Source organism: Thermobia domestica, chromosome 2, assembly GCF_964235325.1.
Source record: "Thermobia domestica chromosome 2, izTheDome1.hap1.1, whole genome shotgun sequence".
Lineage (NCBI taxonomy): Eukaryota > Metazoa > Arthropoda > Insecta > Zygentoma > Lepismatidae > Thermobia > Thermobia domestica.
The window spans coordinates 329008012-329025268 of NC_137455.1; the positions used below are offsets into that span (position 1 = coordinate 329008012).

The window sequence follows — 17257 nt, forward strand, 5'->3', positions numbered from 1 at the left end:
CAAACGCCTTAGAAAGACATCTGGAGTGTCGGTAGAGCACAACAGATGAATCAGGTAATTCACATGTGTGGAAACACGTAACGAAAGCTGAACAGAAATGAACTCATACTCAATAAACGTGAGTTCAAAGCATCGGAAATGTAAGGAATAGCATCAAGAACATGAAAGCCATTGCCAATTCACCAATAATATTTCCTCAAACCGATACAATATGATGTGCACGGTTGCATACCAATAAGGATGCAATACCTGAGGCCAAGTTGAAATTGTGCAAGGGGACTCACAAAGAAACTGGGGAAGCTAAAGGAATGTCACTACTGGGATCACATGATCGATATTGTCACGGTATGCCAAAATTCAGTAATAGATTTAAATATCAAAATTCATTCATTTTTATTAATTGGATAAAAAGAGGAAAATTGAAGTATTGTTTATAAATTAACTTGTAGTAAGAAATTAATTATGTTGCAGACAGACAGATTATAACACCAGATTACATAGTGCTTATGATTGTTGTTTTCATTAATTAACAGACACGAGTCTGCAAGTGTCACAAGAATATAAACAAATACTGAAGCAACAAGAAAAATGTAAACTCTGTATAAATTTGTGTTCACAATAACACATTCTCAAAATTAGGTAGAATTGTGAAAATCGCAGACGTAAACTGTCTGGAGTTTTGGTTAATGAGAGAAAATGCAGAAACTGCGGTTTCAGCACAGAGATGTATGAACTACGAAATTTGGTAAGAGAGAAGCAACAAATTCGTCATAATGAAAATTAACATAAAAAGGTTATGTCGGACTGAATGAGGATCAGTCGCCGGAACTATGTTAGTAGATATTTAAATCTATTACTGAATTTTGGCATACCGTGACAATATTGAAATGTGGCCAATGTGTGTGTGTGTTGATATCGACATGTAGCTAATGGGAAAATTTCAGCATGTCCCACTACTGCTGGGACACGTGCGAAAAATAGGAAAATAATATTGTACATTCTGCTATTTCACTTGGTTCGTATTGTAGTGCAACGTAAAAAGAATACAATTGTATCCATGCTCCACCTCTGTTGGAACACTGTCCAACACTCGAAACACAGGAAAGAACTGCAATATGTTCATAGTATACATGGATCACATTCTGGCACAACGTAAATAGAACACAATTGAATCCATGACCCCCTTCGTCTGGAACATTGTCCCACACTCGAAACATGGGAAATAACTCTCTGAATTCTTCTAGTAGACATGGTTCAAATTCTGATACAACTTAAAAAGTAACATGTTAGAACGTCCCACTTTTTCGGGGACAATATTATGCACTCAAAATATAGAAAAATAAAGCCGCAAATTCACACAGTGTACAGTACATTCCAACGAAGAATAAATAAAACAAATCGGCACAGGTCCCACTACCGCTGGAACAGCATCTGAAAGAAAAGAAAATGTACTGAAGAAAGGGGAAACCATTAACAATTAGAGAACAATTAACAATAAGCTCCAGAATCTGCACTGCTTGTAGCTTGTATCACTCACTTAAAGGCACAATCCAGTGCTGAGCAAGCCTCACAAACACTGTAATATTCAGAGACGTTGTTGGAAGTGTTCGCCATTGACGTCAATACAAAGATGACATCGGCGAAGCACAGTTTGTCTGGTAGGCGCAAATCCACGTGGCATATCACTAATGGTCCCAGCAGTGGCATTGATGTGAGCAACGAGATCCTCAGCACTTTCCACGGAGGTGTCATACACAAGCCGTTTCATTTCTCCCCAGAAAAAGAAATCCACCAGTGTGAGCTCGGGTGACTAAGGTGGCCACGGAAAAAGCCAATCACCGAAAATGAAGTTGAGTAAGACTCTGGTTTCCCGGTCAAAATGCGCGAATGCACCGTCGTGCTGACACCAGATATGTTGTCTAACTGCGAGCGGCACGTTTTCTAAAAGTTCTGGCAGTACGTCCTGAAGAAACACACGATAATTCCTACCATTCAAGGTAGTAGGCAAAATGTACGGGCCTATCAAATGGTCACCTACGATGCCACATTACACATTCACTGCGAACCTGTGTTCATGATGGCACACAAGTATTGAGTGGGGATTGTTCATATCTCAGACGTGACTGTTATGTCTATTGATGATGCCATCTCTAGTAAACATGGATCCATCCGTCCACAACACTATTGTTGGAAAATCTGGTATAGCATGTGTTTGTTGCACATACCATTGACAAAAATCCATCCGCTGGGGAAAGTCCGTAGGTAGTAGGTGTGGCACCTTCTGCAATTTGTATGGGTACAAATCCTCTTCCTGAAGAACGCGGAACACATTAGTATGATGGGTTTGTCTCGACTGAGCAATAGCACGTGTGCTAGTTCCAGGATTGTCTCATACCGCATCCAACACCTCCTCTTCAAATTGTACAGTGCGCACAGTGCGAGGTCTTCCACACCACAGTCCAACTTACGAGGTAGTAGCGAACCAGTTTCACGCAGGCGAGCATCAAATCGTGCAAAGAGTGTATGTGCTGGTAGCTGCCTATTTGGAAAACGTTCCTGATACATACACCGTGCTTGACGGCTGTTTTGGTGTACCTCCCTGTAGATGAGATACATATCGGCAAGCTCCTGGGTCGAGTACTCCGCCATTATCCTGTTCCAGAGCCGATGAACACGCGGGAGGGGGAGATTTACAACATCCCAGTGACAGATGACGACTATTGTGATTCGTACACACGTAATGTCACATAGGTGTTCACGCACAAGCCCAAAAGGAACACTGAAATACGCACTGAAGGTAGAATACTCCTTGGCGCAATTCAACGACACACACAAGCCAGACTACTCAGAACAGCCAAACGAAGGACGTATAAGACGATCAACTATCGACTAAAAACAGTTACTACGTGTATTCACCAACGCTAATATGTCACAGCAGACATAGGTACACTTCCCACGCCTCTAGTGGTGCTTTCTGTATTACATAGCTGAAATCGTTATCAACCTACTCTGACTACATAGCGTCATTTTCAGATGTAGTTCTTCAACCATCCTATTATGATTATTATGGGTGTTTAGTTTTTATTATTATTATTATTATTATTATTATTATTATTATTATTATTATTATTATTATTATTATTATTATTATTTGCCTTTGTGGTCGTTCCTTTCATGGTAGCAATTTCACATCAAACTGTCACTGAGTCGTACGGGCCCATCAGAAAGGATGGCTTTTATTCCTTCCCTTGTTTGTGGGATGATTTCCCTCGTCAATCATAACAGATGGTGCTAAAGCTGATGGTTTGGCATTGCCTTCCACGGGATGATCATGACGTTCTATAGTTTAACATACGATCCAAAACCACTTGTGTCCCTATCCCAGACCACTTTATTACAAGCAAGAAATATCCCTGGAAATGCCTGGAAGATCTATGCCTGGAAACGTTACGTGCAATCGTACATGTTTACTCCACTTTCTTCGTTTGCTTTGTTAGGGCGTTTAGTCTCTCTTTCAGTGACAGGGTTAGGCAGATACGGAACTTACAGTTTATAGTGGGATTGGAACCACTACTCGGGTTTTGAATCTGAGGCCTGGGTTCCCAGCAGGACTGGAAACTGCGACCACACACGCGAAAGCCAGCGCTCTAGCCCTGAGGCTACGAGGAGCCTCACTTTCTTTGTATTCATTTCATTGAGGAGTACCCACTTTCTTTGGCAAGAGCTCTTGTACAGCCTCCCGACATGCTTGTGTGTTTCATTTTGTTATTCCTACTGCACAGTTGTAAAGAATCAGAGCATTAAGACGTTTTCTCCTATTTCTCATGTTTTATTTTCCACATGTATGGTGTTCCAGCAGTAGTGTTACATGTGCCAAATTGGTTCATTTTCGTCTTTGTCCTGGCATGTGCACTGTGTACAAAATACGAATTTCCGGAGGTATTTTCCTATATTTCGAGTACGTTATATGTCCCAGAAGACGTGCGACATGATACAAATTTGTTACTTTCACGTTCTATCAGAATTTGAACTATGGATAAGAGATTTCTTTTCATATGTGTTGACTGTGGGACAATGTCAAAGACAAAGAGGGACATTGATACAATCGTGTTCTAGTTGCGTTCTACCACAAAGTGTACAAGATGTAATAGCAGAATGTACAACGTTATTTTCCAATTTCTCGCACGTGGCACGGTGTCCCAGCAGTAGGACATGTTGACATTTGTCCATTAGCTACATGTCGTTATCAACACACACACACACACATTGGCCATATTTCAATATCGATCATGCGATCCCACTAGTGACATTACTTTAGTTTCCCCAGTTTCTTTGTGAGTCCCCTGGCACAATTTCAACTTGGCCTGTTATTGGTATGCAACCGTGTACATCATATTGTATCGGTTTAAGGGAATATTATTGGTGAATTGGCAATGGCTTTCATGTTCTTGATGCTATTCCTTACATTTCCGACGCTTTGAACTCACGTTTACTGAGTATGAGTGCATTTTTGGGAACTTTTCGTTACGTGTTTCCACACACGTGAATCACCTGCTTCATCTGTTGTGCTCTACCGACAATCCAGATGTCTTTCTAGGGCATTTGAGTACAAATTCGCTACACTTAATACTCAGAACGTCACTGTTGGCCAGCATCCATACCTGGCGATTATGCAACCACACACAACGGGCATGAAGGTGTCCGCCATTTTGTATTTGTTCCAGATATCGACTTAATACAAACGAATTATTATTACCTGATAGAAACCGTATCAATTCATATCCATTTAGACCAATTTTTATTTGGCAGATTATCCGGGACTCCCTAGTTTCTTTGGGAATTCCCTGCGCGTGCATGGTAGGATTGTGAAACATGCATAATTCAATACAGCAGGTATGACTTCTTCAGTTAATTTTTTACCCGCCCTGTTTACGTTGGATAGTTTGCAAACTATTAGCGTCCGAAAGTAATTTTCTCACGCTTTCGGCACCGTGTAGGACTGAAACTGTGTCCGATAGCCGAAAGTTCAAGAAGACTTTCTTCTTGTCTCAATGGCAAAAGTCACCTCCCAAGAGTTGTAACACTTATTTTGCAATGCCCGATATAAGGTCCTTCACATGTATTGTAGACTCTAAAGGGGACCGCAGTGTGCAAAAGGTTGGGAAAGGCTGGTCTAATGGAAGGCAAATGTAGCTTAACTTTGGTTACAGCAAATATGGTTTTCTACCTTGAATGTTTCGTCTCGCATTATCTAGAACCGAGTACGGAATGTATGCTCGCATACTTAAAATACAACAATGATTATCATTTACGAACGATACGTGTTATATCGGTTAAATGAACAAAATGAACACACCCTACATAGAAAGGCACAAGTAATATTCTTATATCCGACCTGTTTTCATCCACTAGTAGCACATTTGAAGAGGATACATACCTGTCTTTGTGTCTGCATCTTTGCTAATTTTCAGAATTTCATACAGATTACTTGTTCCAAAATACTGCTCACATTCTTTCAACAGCCCCATGTTTGAAACTACAAAATATATAAATAACATGAAACACTTGAAATTACTTACTTTACTTCAGCACAACATTTGAATAATCACTCGAAATTTCTTACAAGTAACACTTCCCAAGTGAAAAACTTCGATTTGATAAAATTCGGCAGGTAGATACTACAAAATAAAATAGACGAATACGTATTTTTATATATATTTTCTGCGGAAAAACGGTTTTAGGGGGCAAAATCTTCCACCAAAAATTTTGGAAGTTGACGCCCGAAAAGCAAAAACAAGTGGACCGAAGTGAACGAAATTGTGCACAGATATTGTAGACGTAAAATGAGGGAGTACGTGTTTTGTATTATCCTGAAAAAAAAAAAAAAAAAAAAAACGGTTGGGTGGGGCACGGACACCTCCAAACCTTTGATCACGAAATATCAAAAGTACTAATAACAGTGTCAGAAGTGCCTAAAGGGCATGAAGAATTGCAGCGAAACTTCGTGTAGTAATAATATGCAAAATAATAATAATAATAATAATAATAATAAACTAATACTTTTTTTATTTTTTGTGGAAAAACTGTTTTAGGGGCAAAAGTCCCCATACAAAATTTTGAAATTTGACGCCCGAAAGGCAAGAAGAGTGGACCGAAGTGAATGAAATTGTGCACAGATTTTGTAGACGTAAAATGAGGGAATACCTGTTTTGTACTTTTCTGGAAAAAAAGGTTATGTGGGGCACGACCCATACAAATCTTTGATCACGAAATATCAAAAGTGCTAACAACAGTATGTCAGAAGTATCTAAAGGACATGAAGAGTTAAGTTGATTTTGAGTTTAGCGTCCGTTTAGCAGCAAGGCTATGTGAAACTTAGACCTTCTGAATTAACGTGGAATCCGAAACACATGAGCTCAAAGGACATGAAGAATTGGAACAAACTTTGTGTAGGGACAAGACATAAATAAATAAACGAATGCGAGTTTTTTGTTTTCTGCGGAAAAACTGTTTTAGGGGGGCAAAAGCCCCTACCCAAAAGTTTGAAAGTTAACGTCCGAAAGGCAAGAAGTGGACCGAAGTGAATGAAATGTGCACGGATATTGTAGACGTAAGATGAGGGAATACGTGTTTCGAATTTTCCTATTAAAAAGAAAAAAAATAACGGGTGGACCGAAGCGTTGGGTGGCGGAAAGAGTGGACCGAAGCGAATGAAATTGTGTGTAGATATTGTACATGTAAAATAAGGCCTTCCATGTTTAAGAAGTGTCCTCATCCGATTTCTTCAAATTTGGCACAATTAACAGTAAGCACAAACTGTGTGACGTATTTTGTAGTATTTTGGGAGGCGCCTTTAACCCTTACAATGTTTTTCCGCATGAACAAAAACACGTGGCGATTTCTGTTTACTGTTAATGTTCCAAATTTTGAAGAAAATCGGATGAGGACACTTGGGAAACACGAGGGGCCTTATTTTACATATACAATATCTACACCCAATTTGATTTGCTTCGGTCCAGTCCTTCCTGCGCTAATACGGTAATATTTACTTTTCTTCAGAGGGGGTTTTGGTCCCAACACTGTTTTTCCGCACAAACTAAAGACACGTGCTCATTTACTTTTTGAGAATTGTCCCCACAGAAAATTTCGTTGCAATTCTTTATATCTTTTAGGAACTTCTGATGTATACTAATTTGCACTTTTGATATTTCGTAATCAATGGTTTAGAAGTCTGTGCTCCACCCAATCGTATTTTTTTAAATAGGAAAATGCGAAACATGTATTCGCCCATTTTGCGTCTACAATATCTGTGCACAGTTTCATTCACTTTGGTCCACTTCTTCTTGCCTTTGAGCCGTCAACTTTCAAAATTTTGAGTAGGGGCTTTTGCCACCCCTAAAACAGTTTTTCCGCAGAAAATTGAAAAAAACGTATTCGTTTATTTATTTTATTTATTTACTTATATATATATATTTGCATATTATCACTTCACGAACTTTCGCCACAATTCTTCATGTCCTTTAGGCACTTCTGACACATTGTTATTAGAACTTTTGATATTTCATGATCGCACTTCTGACATACTGTTATTAGCACTTTTGATATTTCATGATCAAAGTTTTGGAGGGGTCTATGCCCTACTCAACCGTTTTTTTTTTTCTTTTTTTTCTTTCTTCCGAAAATACGAAACACGTTTTCCCTCATTTTACGTCTACAATATCCGTGCATAATTTCAGTCACTTCGGTCCACTTGTTTTTGCCTTTCGGGCGTCAACTTTCAAAATTTTGGGTGGGGGCTCTGCCCCCTAAAACCGTTTTGCCGCAGAAAATATAAAACACGTATTCGCTTATATTATGTGTAGCATCTACTCGCCAAATTTTATCAAAATCGGAGCGTTACACTTGCGAAGAGTTACTTGTTAGTCTATAAAACAAAAACAGGAAATGAAACTAAATAATTAGACCTGGAATAGGAATATTTTGACACCATCAGCAGGTCACATGCCGCGCAAGTTGAGAACTTTCTATGCATTACAGTCCTCCTCCCCCAAACTCTTTGTCTTCGAGTAAGAATAGTCACGTTACTTTCCAATTTTATGACCTTAAGATTTCAATACAACTTACAACACTAAATATACTCGTGAATCTTACATACAAATATACCTACGCATTTAGAATATACGTTGATTTCAATACGAGAAATATGTACATGCTGTACATATAGAAAGGCAATAATTGATGAGACATATTGTGTTTTCCAAGACGTCTATGGGTCGTGTTATCTTCGGGTTAACGACACTCTACGTCATCTTTATATGCAAAGTAAAAAGTGAGATACTTTCACATGTGTAGAAATCTGGTGTTACCTGTAAGCCACTAGACAGGAAAACTAAAACTACCTCGCACAAGTATGACTCGACAAGAAGGATCACTATGCTTTACGTGGTTGAGGACTACGTCTATTAAAATCTGCTAACGATCTTTGACTTTCTCATATACCAAAAATTGCAAAATGTATTCAAGAAATGTAGAAAGCGCGGAAAATGTTACGGTATATGGAAAAACAGAAAAAAAAATTACTACCCAAGATCAGGAAAAATGTTAGTGAATTCTGATTTCAAATCTCTTCGTTCAATAGATATTGCCATCCAATATTTAGATATATGCATTCCCTAAGAAAACAGAGGGGGAAAAGAAACTTCGAGATTATCCAAGAATTTACATATAGTACAACTCTTATGGAGCACAGCGTTGACAATTCCTCTCTGCGTAAGTACGGATAGGTTATCAGAAAATCATTCTTAGTAATTCGTACAGAATTGCAGAAACGATTTGCACTTCACACTACCTCAATACATGATTTTCACTATTCCGTATATTATTTAGAAAATAAATAAAAATAAATACTAAGTACAAGATAATGAAACACAATAATTAGATTCATTAAAAATAAATTAACACAGGAATGTCTACAAAAGTGGACCATGATACAAAACGTATTGAACTTTTAGGACTGAGGGGAAAAAATCAAACGCTGAAACCAATTAGGATCTAAAATTTGTGCAATTTATGAAAGAAGAAAACGTTGACATTGGCCGTGATTATCTAGAAGGATTAGGAAAGTGCTCACCTAACTGTACAAGAGTGTCATAAGTTTTGCAATATTTCAACAACCTAAACAACATGCGCATGTGTATGCCGTCATCGACTAAGTACAAGGTCAAACTGGCTTAATGCGGAGTATGGTAAGTGGGCTATTAAACACGGAGGCCGCCACTCAGTCAATATCTCCAGTCAGTTTCTAGTGGCAGTGAGTAGTAGTGGCCCCGTTATGCCCGAATGACTCATCCTCACTCTCTTTTATGACCGGGGTGAAAGGTCAATGACCTGGACCGGGGTCAATGACCTAGGGGTACCTAGGACCACCCCCTCTAAATTTTGGCAGGGGTACCATGGCCCACCCCCTAAATTTTGGCAGGGGTACATAGGACCACCCCCTTAAATTTTGGAAATTGCCAAATCTAAAAATTTGGTATGGTAGCCTAAGACCACAGTATGTACCCCTATCAGTATTGGGTGTCTATGTCGTTCCCTTTTATGAGTAAAAAATTGCCAAAAATTCAAATTTCGGGTTTTTTTTGACCTAATTTATCCCCTTTGATGAGGTGTTATTACCTTATATGGTTATATGGGCGTATACAGGGGTCCATTACCTTTCATAAGACATGGGTATATTAATGCACCTCTTGAAAAATTTGGGAGGGGTACCTTGGCCCACCCCTTAACTTTTGGAAATTGCCCAATTTAAACATTTGGTATTATAGTATAGGACCCTAATATGTATTATGATATATTTGGATGGTCCACCTCGTTCCCTTTTAGGGGTATCAAATTGCCAAAATATAAACGTAAGCAATACGTAGTACCACGTGTTTGGTTTTGACCTAAGTTATCCCCTTGGATGAGGTCCTATTACCTTATATGGTTATATGGTAATGTATAGGTGTTCATTACCTATCATAAGACATGGGTATATTGGTGCACCCCTTGAAAAATTTGGGAGGGGTACCTTGGTCCACCCCTTAAATTTTGGAAATTGCCCAATTTAAACATTGGGTATTATAGTACAGGACCCTAATATGTATCATGATAAATTTGGGTGGTCCACCTCGTCCCCTTTTAGGGGTACAAAATTGCCAAAAATATAAACGTAAGCAATACGTTATACCACGTGTTTGGTTTTCGGCCTAATTTATCTCCTTGGATGAGGTCCTATTACCTTATATAGTTATATGGGCGTATACAGGGGTCCATTCCCTTTCATAAGACATAGGTATATTAATGCACCCCTTGAAAAATTTGGGAGGGGTACCTTGGCCCACCCCTTAAATTTTGGAAATTGCCAAATCTAAAAATTGGGTGTGGTAGCCTAGGACCATAGTATGTACTTCTATCAGTATTGGGTGTCTATGTCGTTCCCTTTCATGTGTAAAAAATTGCCAAAAATTCAAATTTCGGAGGTTTTTGACCTAATTTATCCCCTTTGATGAGGTGTTATTACCCTATATGGTTATATGAGCGTATACAGGGTTCCATTCCCTTTCATAAGATATGGGTATATTGGTGCACCCCGGGAGGGGTACCTTAGCCCACCCTTAAATTTTGAAAATTGCTCAATTTCAACATTTGGTATTATAGTACTGGACCCTAACATGTATTATGATAAATTTGGGTGGTTCACCTCGTTCCCTTTTAGGGGTACAAAATTGCCAAAATATAAACGTAAGCAATACGTTATACCACGTGTTTGGTTTTTTGACCTAATTTATCTCCTTGGATGAGGTCCTATTACCTTATATGGTTATATGGTTATGTATAGGGGTTTATTTCCTTTCATAAGACATAGGTACATTTGTGCACCCCGGGAGGGGTACCTTGGCCCACCCCTTAAATTTTGGAAATTGCCCAATTTAAACATTTGGTATAATAGTATAGGACCCTAATATATATTACTGTAGCTTCGTTCCCTTTTAGGGGTACAAAATTGCCAAAATATAAACGTAAGCAATACGTTGTACCATGTGTTTCGTTTTTTACCTAATCTATTCCATTGGATGAGGTCCTATTACCTTATACGTTATATGGTCACGTATGGGGATTCATTTCCTATCATAAGACATAGGTACATTTGTGCACCCGGGAGGGGTACTTTGACCCACCCCTTTAATTTTGGAAATTGTCCCTTTTATATGTTTGGTATTATAGTATAGGACCCTAATATAAATTACTATAAATTTTGGTGGTTCACCTCGTTTCGTTTCATGGGTACGAAATTGCCCAATTTTAGTACAACCACGTGTTTGGTTTTGGCTCAATTCATCCCCTTGGATGAGGTCCTATTACCTTATATGGTTATATGGTCATGTATATATTGGTCCATTTCCTATTATAAGACATGGGTACATTGATGCACCCCGGGAGGGGTACCATGGCCAACCCCCTTAAATTTTGGAAATTTTCCAATTTGAGCATTCGGTCTCATAGTACATGCCTCAACATGTATCATGACAAATTTGGGTGGTCCATCTTGTTCCCTTTCATGGGTAAAAATTGCTAAAATATAAACATAAGCAATTTGTTGTACCATGTGTTTGGTTTTTGGCCCAATTTCTCCCCTTTGATGAGGTTCTATTACCTTATATGGTTATATGGTCATGTATATGGGTTCATTTCCTATCATAAGACATGGGTACATTGACGCACCCTTTAAAAATTTGGGAGGGGTATCTTGGCTCATCCACTCGGTTTTAGAAATTGTTTAATATAAGCATTTGGTATCATAGTACAGGACTTCAATATGTACCACTATAAATTTGGATGGTCCACATCGTTCCCTTTCATGGGTAAAGAACTACCAAAAAAATCAAATTTCGGAGGTTATTGACACCTATTTAGCACGTTATATGGTTTATTACCTTTATATGTTTATGTTCCCTTTTAAATTTGGGAATTATCAAATAACAAAATTCGGTAAACATTTTCTGGGACCCATTGGTGTTCCTCTTATGACCAAATATTCAAAATTTAAAGGTTATTGACCGGCTTTATTATTGAATAACTACAGGATTTATTACTTTTTCATAAGACACAGGTGTATTTGTGTACCAATCTTAAATTTTGGGAGGGGTACATTTCTTATTGTCATATCAATAATTGGTAATTGTTCTTAAAATTGGATAGTATCTCATTCATTGGGTAAATCATTATGATCACGTGATCAGTTATTGACCTATGATGGGATTAGGAGTCCAGGACATTGGTACATTGAAACTTTGTAGGATAATTTGATAATGCGTCATTGGTTTTGATTATTCCCGCCAAATATAAACGTAAGCAAGACGTTGTACCACTTGATTGTCCTTGATGAGGTAGTGTACAGGGATTCATTTCCTTTGTTGTGGTACTTCTTAAGTTTGAGTACACACACACTTCTAGAAAACAGTTGGTTCTACTCAGGTAAACAATTGACGGACATTATTGACCTTATTGAACATATAATGATATGATTAACTCTAAGACTTAGGTATATCAAGAGAAGTATTCTTTAAATTTGGGAATGGTGATAAACAGAATTTTAATATAAGGTGCGAAATTTGAAACAATACATTGAACTTTAGTCACAGCTCATAGTCTAAGATCATTGGTGGTGATTGATTTGACCTTGAGCTTTAGAAATCTGATAGTTAACCTTATTGAATCTTATGACTCATAGACGAAAGGCAATACATGCTACAACAGTTTAAAATTTAATCATAAGGTGATGTAATCTGACACTAGCAAAGTTATTGTTAATGCAATTTGATTGGATGATCACTATCTTTCCTGCAATCTGATTGGTTGATCACTATCTTTCGTGCAATCTGATTGGTTGATGATTTTCAAATCTTTGCTGTATTCAGTTTTAAGTTTTGTTTAACATTTAAAAATCTTGGTTTCGTTCAACATTTTGCACTCACTGATAAATATGATCAAAACCGTTTATTTGTTAATCGAATAGTTAAAAACCGGATAAAGTTTGACGGTTAACCGTGAAACGTAAAATTTTTAGTTTGAAATTTTTTGTTTGAAACTTTGTTTGAAAATTCTTGCTTTCAAATTTTTGTTTGAATTTTTTGTTTCAAAATTTTGTTTGAGATTTTTTTGTTTAAAAATTTTTCGTTTGAAATTTTTTTCGTTTCAAAATTTTGTTTAAAATTTTTGTTTGAAATTTTTCGTTTCCAAATTTTTTGTTTGAAATTTTTTGTTTCAAAATTTTTTTTGAAATTTTTTTCGCTTCAAAATTTTTTGTTTGAATTTTTTTTCGTTTCAAAATTTTGTTTCGACATTGGCCTCTGGCAACATTGTGGTGCAATAGTACACGTCAGAACATGATAATGCAACGTCATCAGTTTTTCATCATATATAAGTATCGTTCGAGTTAGTATTCATGATAACATCATCATGGCTACTTGTCTGCAGTTTCTAAACACGCGTGATGTGATGAAATCATTTACCAAGATTACTGATTTACAACAGAATGTACCTTATAGAATCTTAGCTAGCCAAATGATCCCTACAAAGTTTGGATTAAGAATCGTAGTGAAGCTTGAAAATGATAAGAATATAATTTTACCAGCAAGATATTTACCCATGGAAGCATCAAAACAAGAAGAACTGCTGCGTTTCTTAAATACTGGATCTGTATCTTTATGTTACAAAGGATTCTTGAGTCGAAGTCATCAATTTGAATTTAGTACACAGCCAGATTCGTCAGCAATTGTGATGAAATCATGAATTCAAACGTCAGCACATTTCTTTCCAATGACGTCAGCCGTAGTTGTATGAATTTGGTTGGTCGGCATGACGTCAGCAACTGTGATGAAATGAATTCAAACGTCAGCACATTCCTTTCCAATGACGTCAGCAATAACTATAAACCAGCAAATACAGTGTCATCCCACGAAATCATTTGAGCAAGTGCTTTTCAGGAGGAAAGATGTGTACTTCTAACGATAAAGAGTTCATCTTCGCAAGCTATTATCCAATAAATATATTTCAAACAAAACATGTGATGATTGGTATCAGTGCTAGAACATTTGAACCTGTGATTCGATTGGGCAAAGCAGAACAATTTGGTGTACAACTGACCTGTGAAGAATGGCAAATATTATGTTCACGAATCGACCAAATGAACGATTATTTTCATGATGAGCTAAATGTGACCATAGTCAAATCATTAGGCTCAAATCATGAAGTGGTGCTGCGTACAGTCCTCGAAGAGAAGATGGTGCTGTTACGTAAAAAGAGTACATTCCATGTCCCTCGCAACATGGTGTATCTAACACAAACGGAATGGAACAAATTTATCAGCGTATTTCAGTGTGTGAAACATGCAGTGGAAGTGTGCAACAAAACAAGTATATTCCTGAAAAAGTACTATTTTGAAAAATGTGTTATGCATATTGTACAACATGTATCTAGATATTGTGATGGTTGTCAACATCGTTCGTGGGTGCATACCTGTATTGATAAACAGTTTATTTGTGATCAAATGGACATTGAGTTTCCACCAATTGATATTGCATTAGACCTTAAAAGACTTCAATAGGAATTAAAATTATATGCTAAAGACAAACTAGTGCAAGAAGTTCAAAATACATTGTATCGACAATATCCAGAACCACTATCTGGTATGGATGTATGTGGAGTGTAATAAAATGATCCATTTCAATGAATTGTGTTTTTTCATTTCAAGTACAACCCCATATTCTGACGTGTACTATTGCACCACAATGTTGTCAAAGGTTTTTGTTCTAAACAGTTCCAGTTCTTTACTAATAAGTGCACAAACTTTTAAAAATGTCAAACCAAACTTTGAAACAAAAATTTTGAACAAAAATCTTTGAAACAAAATTTTGAAACGAAAAAAATTCAAACAAAAAATTTTTAAACAAAAAAATTTCAAACAAAATTTTGAAACAAAAAATTTCAAACAAAAAATTTGGAAACGAAAAATTTCAAACAAAAAATTTTAAACAATTTTCGAACAAAAATTTTCAAACAAAAAATTTCAAACGAAAAAATTTTCAAACAAAAATTTCAAACGAAAAAATCTCAAACAAAATTTTGAAACAAAAAATTTCAAAAAAAAATTTGGAAACGAAAAAATGTCAAACCAATATTAAAATTCTGTTTATCACCATTCCCAAATTTAAAGAATACTTCTCTTGATATACCTAAGTCTTAGAGTTAATCATATCATTATATGTTCAATAAGGTCAATAATGTCCGTCAATTGTTTACCTGAGTAGAACCAACTGTTTTCTAGAAGTGTGTGTGTACTCAAACTTAAGAAGTACCACAACAAAGGAAATGAATCCCTGTACACTACCTCATCAAGGACAATCAAGTGGTACAACGTCTTGCTTACGTTTATATTTGGCGGGAATAATCAAAACCAATGACGCATTATCAAATTATCCTACAAAGTTTCAATGTACCAATGTCCTGGACTCCTAATCCCATCATAGGTCAATAACTGATCACGTGATCATAATGATTTACCCAATGAATGAGATACTATCCAATTTTAAGAACAATTACCAATTATTGATATGACAATAAGAAATGTACCCCTCCCAAAATTTAAGATTGGTACACAAATACACCTGTGTCTTATGAAAAAGTAATAAATCCTGTAGTTATTCAATAATAAAGCCGGTCAATAACCTTTAAATTTTGAATATTTGGTCATAAGAGGAACACCAATGGGTCCCAGAAAATGTTTACCGAATTTTGTTATTTGATAATTCCCAAATTTAAAAGGGAACATAAACATATAAAGGTAATAAACCATATAACGTGCTAAATAGGTGTCAATAACCTCCGAAATTTGATTTTTTTGGTAGTTCTTTACCCATGAAAGGGAACGATGTGGACCATCCAAATTTATAGTGGTACATATTGAAGTCCTGTACTATGATACCAAATGCTTATATTAAACAATTTCTAAAACCGAGTGGATGAGCCAAGATACCCCTCCCAAATTTTTAAAGGGTGCGTCAATGTACCCATGTCTTATGATAGGAAATGAACCCATATACATGACCATATAACCATATAAGGTAATAGAACCTCATCAAAGGGGAGAAATTGGGCCAAAAACCAAACACATGGTACAACAAATTGCTTATGTTTATATTTTAGCAATTTTTACCCATGAAAGGGAACAAGATGGACCACCCAAATTTGTCATGATACATGTTGAGGCATGTACTATGAGACCGAATGCTCAAATTGGAAAATTTCCAAAATTTAAGGGGGTTGGCCATGGTACCCCTCCCGGGGTGCATCAATGTACCCATGTCTTATAATAGGAAATGGACCAATATATACATGACCATATAACCATATAAGGTAATAGGACCTCATCCAAGGGGATGAATTGAGCCAAAACCAAACACGTGGTTGTACTAAAATTGGGCAATTTCGTACCCATGAAACGAAACGAGGTGAACCACCAAAATTTATAGTAATTTATATTAGGGTCCTATACTATAATACCAAACATATAAAAGGGACAATTTCCAAAATTAAAGGGGTGGGTCAAAGTACCCCTCCCGGGTGCACAAATGTACCTATGTCTTATGATAGGAAATGAATCCCCATACGTGACCATATAACGTATAAGGTAATAGGACCTCATCCAATGGAATAGATTAGGTAAAAAACGAAACACATGGTACAACGTATTGCTTACGTTTATATTTTGGCAATTTTGTACCCCTAAAAGGGAACGAAGCTACAGTAATATATATTAGGGTCCTATACTATTATACCAAATGTTTAAATTGGGCAATTTCCAAAATTTAACGGGTGGGCCAAGGTACCCCTCCCGGGGTGCACAAATGTACCTATGTCTTATGAAAGGAAATAAACCCCTATACATAACCATATAACCATATAAGGTAATAGGACCTCATCCAAGGAGATAAATTAGGTCAAAAAACCAAACACGTGGTATAACGTATTGCTTACGTTTATATTTTGGCAATTTTGTACCCCTAAAAGGGAACGAGGTGGACCACCCAAATTTATCATAATACATGTTAGGGTCCAGTACTATAATACCAAATGTTGAAATTGAGCAATTTTCAAAATTTAAGGGTGGGCTAAGGTACCCCTCCCGGGGTGCACCAATATACCCATATCTTATGAA

At 36.9% G+C, this 17257-nt stretch overlaps 1 protein-coding gene across 2 annotated transcripts in view; it reads right to left on the reverse strand.

Moving 5' to 3' along the window:
- The window catches only part of LOC145678688 (dnaJ homolog subfamily C member 9), an 85069-nt gene that overhangs the window by 42672 nt on the left and 25140 nt on the right, over positions 1-17257 (reverse strand). For both annotated transcript variants that reach the window (XM_081749088.1, XM_081749089.1), the window contains one exon: positions 5438-5536. In XM_081749088.1, coding sequence (XP_081605214.1) covers positions 5438-5528 — 91 coding nt within the window. In that variant the 5' untranslated portion in view covers positions 5529-5536. The remainder of the gene's footprint in view (positions 1-5437; positions 5537-17257) is intronic.